The sequence below is a fragment of the Paralichthys olivaceus genome, chromosome 6 (assembly GCF_024713975.1).
Source record: "Paralichthys olivaceus isolate ysfri-2021 chromosome 6, ASM2471397v2, whole genome shotgun sequence".
Classification (NCBI taxonomy): Eukaryota; Metazoa; Chordata; class Actinopteri; order Pleuronectiformes; family Paralichthyidae; genus Paralichthys; species Paralichthys olivaceus.
In genome coordinates this window covers 11045829-11055772 of record NC_091098.1, presented here as the reverse complement: position 1 = coordinate 11055772, position 9944 = coordinate 11045829, and the positions used below count along the sequence as shown (strand labels likewise).

At 41.4% G+C, this 9944-nt stretch overlaps 1 protein-coding gene across 2 annotated transcripts; it reads left to right on the top strand.

Moving 5' to 3' along the window:
* Nucleotides 1–2885: 2885 nt before the first annotated feature.
* On the top strand, nucleotides 2886–9505 carry LOC109630872 (vesicle-associated membrane protein-associated protein B/C-like). Of its 2 annotated transcripts, none has more exons than XM_020089351.2 (6): nucleotides 2886–3228; nucleotides 4435–4587; nucleotides 5344–5447; nucleotides 5803–5883; nucleotides 6586–6768; nucleotides 7499–9505. In XM_020089351.2, exons 1-6 carry the CDS (start codon nucleotides 3171–3173, stop codon nucleotides 7661–7663), a joined length of 744 nt encoding a protein of 247 aa, XP_019944910.1. In that variant the 5' UTR covers nucleotides 2886–3170; the 3' UTR covers nucleotides 7664–9505. The 2 variants fall into 2 exon arrangements, with proteins under 2 accessions (XP_019944910.1, XP_019944912.1); XM_020089353.2 differs by having other exon boundaries at nucleotides 2910–3228; nucleotides 6637–6768.
* Nucleotides 9506–9944: the final 439 nt, after the last annotated feature.

Here is a 9944-nt window from a genome sequence, read left to right as displayed (position 1 = left end):
TTAAAAGAGTTGTTTTATCCAAAAATAGAACATTTTCTCAAACCCAATAGAAGAGCTTAAGTCTGGGTCACCAAACGGACACAGAAGGTTTCTTCTGTAATTCCGTCACACAAGCTGTTTCATTTTACTTGTCATCTTTTCACAGTGCTTATCTGCAGTCTCACATTTACCCCAGACAGCCAAAGTGTTATATAGCCACAGTGCATCTAACAACCCAAAATTGACCTCATCAGCTCAACTTCCCAAGTTTCAGCTGATCTGAGGAGAGCTGAGAGTAAATGTTGCTTTTATTGTTGCCTCGGGTATTATATGATGGAACGGGCCTCAAGGCAAAGATGAACCAAAAGAGAAGTGGAGTTTGATGAGAAAGTAAAGAGGCATCTTTTTTTTTTCTCTAATGGAAATTAAAACGTATGTGGAGGGAAGTTTTGAGCGTGGAGGTGAACCATGAACTGAAAGCAGAATAAAAAGTTTAACCACAGCTGATATTTATGTATTTAAATAAATGTAAATATTAGCCTCTTAACTGTTAACTGACTTATACCACACTACACTGCATTTACTTCACTGCAACTGGGCTAATCCACCCCCCATGACTGCTGAAGGTGTCAACAGTGAAACTTGTAGCCAGTATGAAATTTAACAAGTTTAAGAGAATTCAGTGCCAGCAAATTCTCTGTTTATTGATGTGGAATACAAAGCCTGAAACGACACATTTATCAGAAAAGGAAAACCTGTAGTGCAATTGAAGGGAGAACCTAAAGACTGATGAGTTGTGTGTCAAACCCTAAAGAAATTTAACTACCAGCAGAGGAAAGTTCAAAACTGGAGACTCCTGACTCAGCACACCCAGGATTCATGGATGGCTTTGTGATGGTTAGTGAGTCTAACTTCATGTTGTAGTGAATCTTTGATCACTCATATACAGAATTCCTCTGTACTTCTATGTAGAGTCCTAGAATGAAAGATTGGCTCTAATCATGGAAACACAGGAACAGGCGCTGAGCATAACCACAGCAGACAGGTCCCCAGGTGCAGGCTAAGTAAAGATGCCCCTGAGGCAGACATAACAGCAGGCTGTAACATGCAGGCAGGTACAGCCTACACAGAATTCCATAACCAAGTTGCTGGCAAAGTGTACAGGAACATCTGGGAGTCCCAGGGTCAATATGGAAGGTGGTCAGGATTGACCAAGCTAAGATCCAGACTAACCCACCGTGACGGCAACCAACCTGACATCGTTGTGGTCAACAAACGGCAAAAGGCAGTTGCGATAAATGTAGTGATCCCAAGCAACAGAACATCAAAATGAAGGAACAGGCACAACATCTGAGATCTCTGTCCAGAAGACCACAGTCCTAGGAACAGCTAACATACTGCGCTAGAGGACCTGAGCTTGAAGAAGGTAACCCGAGACCAGCCACAAGAACTGACCCATGCACTGAGTCAACCTGAAAGAAATGTCGGGATGGGCTGAAACCAATGTGAATCCTGATGTGAGTTTGTAGTTGAGCTCAAATTGATCTGATCTCTGGTAACACTTACAAACCTACCGTATAATATAGAAACATGTTTTTTATGGTACTTTTTAATAATATGGTTGTAGGTGCTGTTTAGGGACTTTGAGGGCAGATTGGGGAATCTGCAGTTTTAGCATCCCGGTCTACAAATGTGCATATGGTGGGTATTTTTACATGGTATTTCCAGTACTTTTATACTCAATACGTCTAAATGTGACGGATTAAAAAAGGGAAGTAACTTTAAAAGGTTTTGTGACTTATTGTTTCTGGTCAGAGTCTACTGAGTGTGTTTAGCAACGGAACATATAACCTCAGTTTTTCTAATATTTGTTGTTCCTCTGCTGACTTCCACTAGGCATGGCACTTTCTTTATGACCCTTAAAACAAACCAGTCGTCAAACAATGGACTTGTTGAGTGACAGAAAGGTAATTGGAAAAACAACACTGATAACTGCTCAATCGTTTCACTTCAGTTTTTCAAGTGCAAAAGCCACAGCTTCTCTGGTGCAAGCTTTTCGATTATGAATATGAATATTTTCTCCATTTCCTACAATAGCAAACTCATAATCTTGTGTTCATTGGTGGTCAGACAGAACAGGGACTGTAACTTTGAGCTTCAGGGATGAATGATTGGCACTTTTAACTATTTTCTGATATGTTCTGCATTGATTAATCATCGATACCACAGACTGGACAAAATGGAGGAGGTGGCTCTTATGGCCTAACTTCTTCCAGCCACTAGGGGAAATCAAAATAATTTGGCTTCAATTTTAGAAGCAGTCATGTGGTCCATCTTTATATTGCTACAGTCACTGATCAATCCACTGTTAAATAACTGTCAGATCTGCTGATCATATGAAGACTCATTCTTCATGATGGAATGAAACTAGTTTGATTCTCTTACATATACAGAAGCAATATGAAGGCGCCATCATAAGTGATGTACTTTAACAGAGCGCATTTCAAACAAATCCTCTGTTGGTCAGATTATGCAACATCCAATTCATTTGGAGTAAGGGCCCGGTCACATACGCAAATGTTTCATCGGTGATCCTTCGTCTCCCGAGGTGAAGAAAGCATTTGCTTCCGGTGACTTTGTGCGGAGTTCAACTTTGGTGAACTTTGACCTGCAGTATTTGCTTCATATTATGTGACCAGGCATTAAACCACCCACCCTCCAGGCTTTGGGGGCCGTGCAGAAGAAATCCATACCCAGCTTTAGCTACGGCCCTGGCTCATATGGCTCCCTGTTCATTTTAACCATGTTAATCTCAGTGTTAAAAATTGTTGAATTATATTACAATAATTTATATTTAAAATATAAGTTTAATTATTGAAGATGTAGTTTCTTTTTTTTTTTTGCTGATATCCTGTTCGGGTCCCTCTCTTCCCGTGACGTCAGCCTCTACCTTCCTTCCCGTCGCTCCCTCTGATGCTAGCACAATTAGCATTAGCCCGCTAGCCTCCAGCAGCTGTCGGTGGCAGTCAGTCAGCCCGGGTGTTGCGTCTGTAATCCTCCTCCCTCCCGAAGAGAAAAAAAACTGTGAACGGCTGGGTCGCTACCTCGGAAGCCAGCTGCTCCACCTCGCCGGGCCACCTGCAGTAAAACGTTGCCGTCCTCCCCGTCACGACAGGAAGAAGCCCTGGGACATGGCCAGACCAGAACAAGTCCTGGTGCTAGAGCCACAACACGAACTGAAATTCCGAGGTAACGCTGGAGCAGAGGGCCGGGTCCCGGCCGGGGGGCTAGCTCGCTAACCTAGAAGCCCTCAATGACAGCTAGTGTGTGGACATCTGCGTTAACCACTCCACTTTGTCCCGGTGTCTTCATTTGTTGTCGGTGTTGTGTTAAATTAGACACACCTAGCTAGCCGCACTATGCGTTGAAACAGGTGAAACGACAGTGTGCGCGACGATGCTATCCAGCTAGCATTCAGCTAACCTGCTAGCTGTCATTGCAGCGTCAGGGCAGGCCCACCGTCCCATTTCTCTAGTTCGGACTCCTATGGTCCCTGCCTCTGTCTCCTGTCCACTGACAGCAGGTGAAACGACACAGTAATGTGGTCTGATTCCTGACATGCACCGTGTGATCGGTGCTGTCACCATTGCCCGGCTGTCAAACAGGGAGTAATTTTGCATTTTCTGCGATCGGGTGTCATTGCTTAGCCTTATCACTATATTTCCCAATGTGATAAGCTAGCAAGCTGCCAGGAGGAGCTTTACACTCCACTTAAACTGTGCAACCTGCATTCCTTTCCAGATTTTCTATATCCGGGCAGAATGACTGTGAAAATGCAGGCTGAGCTGTAGTAATTCTCGGGATAAATGCTGTTTTCTGTGGAGAACTGCCTTTGGCCTTTGGGTGTGATAGAGCTGGAGAAATGGGTCAAGTGATGGCCTACGGATCAGTCAGTGGTAGGCTGTTCCCTGATTGATTATTAGGACAGGATCCATCCTGGACACACTGTAGTGGAGGAGTGCGGAAAGCTCAGCGAGGTTGTTTGTCCGACACGAATTTCCACAACCAAGGTTTAGTCATTGAATCAAGTTGAACCCTCCTGTCCAGAGTCATGCTCATATGTCTTAAAATGCACCTCTGGTTTCCACAGCATCTGGTTTATGGCTGAGGGCGGGGCATAAATAATATAATAAATATGTGCGCACTTTGCTGCTCTTTCCACTGTTTTAATGATTAATGTGCAATATTTATGGCAGACCAGAGTCCCTCACAAACACCACTCACGCTTTAGCAAACAAGAATCGATGCTTTGAGTGCTCCCTGCGTTTAGATTTCGATTGATTGAGGTAACACAAGTGATACTCACAAATGCAGCCTCCAAACTACAAGACAAGTCTGTGCGTTCACTCGTCTTCTCCATAGTCACTGTGCTTTTTCTCTCTGTCTCCCCCTCAGGCCCGTTCACAGACGTGGTCACTGCCACTCTGAAGCTCACCAACCCCACAGATAGAAATGTGTGTTTCAAAGTCAAGACAACTGCCCCTCGCAGATACTGCGTGCGCCCAAACAGCGGCATCATTGACGCTGGAACCTCCATCAATGTTTCTGGTTCGTAACAATTTTTTACATCCTCTGCAACTGGTGATAAAGTTCAAACCCACAGTGTGGTTACTCACATTTCATTTAGACAGCTGTGGGATACTGACACAGTCATGTGATGATCTGCAACATTGGTTTTAGACAGAACGACTACATTTAGGACAGGTATTGATTATTCAAGTGGAAAAAGTCACAACAATTCTGGATGTAATGGCAGAAGGAGGGAGATATTGATTATTTAATGCTACAGTGACAGTCAAGCTATCATCTAAATACTAATAAAATAGTCCCATGTGTTGGGCTGCATCTATTAATTATTTTAGTACTCAAGTATTTTTATACCTCAGACCAGGTATTTATTTATATCAGTAACTATCTATGCAAGTGCTGTGTAATAACAATCTACATAAAAACATGTGGAAATACCTTCACAATGCTTTGTTTTAAATATTTGAAGAATAAAAGAAGATGGAAACTATAACACTGTAGTTAAGTGTTTAAATTCATGAAATGTTATTTAAAATTACAGTTATATTGAGCTTTATATGTTAATAACCTTTGTATAACACTAAAATGTCTTTTATTATTGTAATAATTATACAGTCAGTTCTCGAGGAGTATGAATGTCGTGCTGCAACTCGGATCATAAACTCAAACAATGTCTTTTCATTCACGGGTTGTGTAATAGTTGTTATTGGGCAAAACAGGAAGTTGGTCTTTCCCTTATGTTCTGTCTCTAAAGTTTTCCATTTTTTTTGTCCACAGTCATGCTACAGCCTTTTGACTACGACCCCAATGAAAAGAGTAAACACAAATTCATGGTGCAGTCCCTGCTGGCTCCATACGACATGACCGACATGGAAGGAGTTGTGAGTATACAACATTAAATCCGATTTGGCAAAATATTTTTTAGTCAGCAAAGGATAAATCTTTGAGTATGTAGCTGTTGAACTATTTGAACTTTACATGACATCACAGATGATCTACTGAGTTTTTCTTGATGAATCACACTGGAGACATCGCAATCACACAGTGCCTCCAGCTGAACTCTTGAATACTGTATATAGTTTACATCTGTCTGTCTCATTGTGTGGAAGCAATTCTTAAAAGATAGAAAGATGTAACTTGAAAAATAAACTGACCTGACGCTAAAGAATCTCTGTATGAATTTTCACAGAATTTTCCTTCTGTCTCTTGTTCACTCTTGATTTTTGTCATCCACAGTGGAAGGAGGCGAAGCCTGAAGAGCTGATGGATTCAAAGTTGAGATGTGCATTTGAGATGCCTCTAGAAAATGACAAAACTGTAAGTCTTAATTTAGTCTTAATTTCTACTACAGGGTACTCAGGCAATTTTTCTATTCAAGAGCACTCAGGCTTTAAAGCAACACAACTTTTACTGAGCAGCAGCGCCCTCTGAAGCCATACACAACTACACAGTGATTAAGTCTGTTGTGCTCTGTCCAAGGGATTAAGTTTTCATGTAGAGTCCATCACTGTCTTGACCAGAGCCCCAGATATAAATGCTGGTATTTAATGACTTCGATGCCTTTTTAACTGATCTATAGTTCGGCATTACTCATGAACTTGCTGAACCTGATTCTGACAATTTAAGCTGCAACGACCAGTTACACACTTCTTCTGTCGGACCTGCTCACTACAACTACTCAGAGCAAAAACAATCCTCATCTGATCTACAAACTAAGACATTTTGTATTTGATATTTTAAAAAAATAACTGAAGCAATTTCCGTCCATTGGATGCAATCTTACTGAAGAAGATCAGACACTCACATTACATGTGTCCTTAGATAGTTTCTCAATCTTTTGCTCATCAGCAGCACATCACTGTGTATCACCCATTGCATGTTTTATTTATTCATTTATGATTTATTTGTCTGTACTTTCATCTCACTCCTTGCCATGTCTCTGCATGTGTCTTCGTCCTCTTCCCTCCTCTCCCTCTGCTCTCACCCCGTTGTCCACCCACACCCTCACTCTCTCCACAGCATGAGAGTGAAAGCAACAAAACTATCACTTCCTCTACCTCCTCTGTTAAGACTGAGCACTCTGTGCTGCCCAAGTCAGCCAGCGCCTCGCTGGATGATGGAGAGGTGAAGAAGATCATGGAGGAGTGCAAGCGGCTGCAGATGGAGGTGCAAAGGCTACGGGAAGAAAACAAACAGATCAGGGTGAGAAGCACAAGATTAAATGAACTCATTAAGACCTGAAGCGTTGATTAAAGCATTGAAAACGACCTCCTTAAACCAGAAGGTTTTCTGAAGAGCTGACTGACTAATTTTCACGCAATATTGAAAACGGTTTGCGTTTGGTACCAACAGGCAGAAATGGAAGCTTTTGGAAATGGTGACCCAGCCGCCCATATTTGCCTGATTGGGTCTCTGCAGTCTTGACTTGACTGACATTGTTGAATACAAAGTGTTGCTACACCTTAAACTTTTTTCACTTATTGCATTTTGTGCAATTAAACAAACGGCAAAAAACATCTGCTTCCTGTTTATAGCAACATGCATAATCAGTGTGTTAATGGACAGGTGATAAACCTTTTCAGGTCTCAGTTAGGACACATAATACTTTATAATACGGGCTAGAAATCAGATTATGTGGATGTAGCCTGCATCTTCTATTTTCTACTGCAGCTCTTCCTCTGTTGTACAAAGAGGAGTAGAAACCTTTACAGTAAAATGTTTGTATTTTGAAAGTTCCAGATCATCTGGAATAAAATTACAAGGTGAATAACTTAAAAAAAATAGAGCCTGTTTTATTGACATAACCAGACATAATAAAACAAACTGTATGAGAGTGAAGCTGAAAACTAAGTGGCTTCAATATTTTATTTGTTGTGTTTATTTAATTGTTTTGCTGTTTTGAACGTCTATCTGACTCCTCTCTTCATTGCAGGAGGACGACGGGCTGCGGAAGAGAAAGGTGACGTCAGTGGCCGCTTCTCACTCCTCCGCCATGGCGACCTCAGCTGTGAGGGACGAAGGCCTAAGCACCCGTGTCCTGGCACTCTGCGTGCTGCTCTTTGTCATTGGAGTCATCATTGGCAAGCTGGCCCTGTAGAGACACAGATGGACAGAGCACAGGGACGGACGGGCGGCGTGCTTGGACGAACACGCGCCATGACGGCAACGGGGATGTCTTCTGGGTTTATGTTGATTTCTCTTTATTTTCTTTTTTTTTTACATTTAAGGCAATATCATGATGGTTTGTCTGGATGGAAAATAATTTAATGTGTAAAAAGAAAACGAAGGAAGGTGATCCCAAGTTAAACCATGATTGCAAACGTTTTTGTCACAGGTTTTGCCTTTTCCTTTGTTTTGTGAAATGATCTCTGATCTGTTCTTTCCGTCCACCTCTCTTTCCTAAATGATCCTCCACAACTTGCACAGGTCACAGTTAGTGGTGTGTGGAAGTAGCTTCACGCTGGCTGAATGTCTGAAGTCTTTCATTTCTTCCTTATAGATTCATTAGTCTCAGACTTCCTCACTCACATCGTCTCTAAGAAAGCTCTAACACTCCTCTGATAATCTCTCTTCCACGTAATACTGATGATCTGCTAAAAGTGAACACAAGTAATCAGTGAAAGACTTTATTTCCTCGATTCATACTCTGTGTATTGTCTTCTGAACAGTAGGCGGTGAAAATGTAAGCCAGTAGAGGCCATGCATGTGTGTGTTTTGGTTTTGCCTCCTGCAGGAGGGCTCATGTGACTGCGTGTGGATGTTTGTATGAGGAAGCCACAAACGTAAAATCGTAGGCGGTTTTAGAACAAAGGATGAAGGGTGGTGGGGAAAAAATACATCTGAACAGATATCCTGTACACAACAGAAAAATGGGGCAGGTTGAATAAAACCTATGATTTCAGTTGCTAACCAGACCAGAGAATCTTTAAAGAATTCAACAAACTATTCTTGGACCAAATGATGGGTCCGTAAAATCAAGATAATGATCAATAATTTCTGCTGCAGTGATCTAATTCAAAAACAGCTGTAATCAAGTTTAAGGCGTCAGGTATTTCCCAGTTCAAGTTCCACTTCCCAGATAATTTTACTTCCTCAGGTTGCCAGAGAAAGGAAAAAAAGACCCAATTTCCCTCTGAAACCAGTGAACATATCAAGTAAAACCAACTGTACATCTTCAGCAGTTTACGCCACGTTGTTTGATTTCACCCATGGGGTATTGTGTGTCCTCTAGTGTATCACATTGATTTGTTTGCATTTTTTTCTCCCTTCCATAAATATGTAGCCACGAAGCTTCTGATGTTTATAATATTCAAATGCACTATATTAAAGTGTCCTCTCTGCAGTTTGCATGAACTGACCTGGGTTTATTATGATTATTATTATTATTTTGAGTGTTGAAATCATATTAGCAAAACAAAAAAATAGCTGTCTTTAAAAAAAAAAGGGACCATCTTGAGTCTGGGTTATCGGCTTGTGTGTGTTTTGCTTCATTTCAGTCATTTTAATTTCTTGTTTCCTGTTGGAAACGAGAGGAGGGTTCGAGATGACGGAGACAACACAGATGTGTTATCTCGGTGATCACGTTGCCATCTCATCAAAATTGGTTGTTTTGAAAAAAACTTTATATGTGTATTTTTTTGTTACATGAGGGAGCTCGGGGAGCAGAAATGTGGGCGGCTGGGAGGAGGACTGACCTGTGAATACACACTACATTAAAGAAAATAAAAAAAGGCATCTATGCTTCAGACTACACATGCAGAGATACAGTCAATGTAATCACACAGTAATTGGATACTCTTTTGTATGTACATAAAAATAAAAAAGACTTCAAAAGATAACTGGCAACGTTATTAACATACTGTAGTAAAGGAAGAAAATGAGTAAACAACCACCATGGATCATGTAGCATCATAATGAATTAAAATACATAAACCCCCAACTTTGTTTCTGTGAAAACTTTACTCTGTTTTTCTGAGTTGGACTGTGTGTGTGTGTGTGTCCGAGGTATATTAAAGCCAATAAAAACATCTGAGGTGCACAGAGCTGATAACAGATTAATCGGCCACTTCACATTATTTACAGATGACTGATTTCCTCCTCACATCTTCTCATGATCATGTCATCAAACTCAGGTGCCTTGAGAACATGCTTAATAAACAGACAGGGTCTCATGGTTGGTCTGAACATGAGAGGACATCAGTTGCAGTGTGGGAACAACAGGATCCAGTGTTTATGAGGTCCTGATCCACACTGAGCAGTAAAGGCCATAGTCTCTGGGCCCTGCTGCCTTACTTTGACAGTTCTCTCTCAAATCAAGTCACCCAACTTCAAGTGCTGTTCAAAACTGTCGAGGTTCCAGGCATGTTTGAGGAGATGCA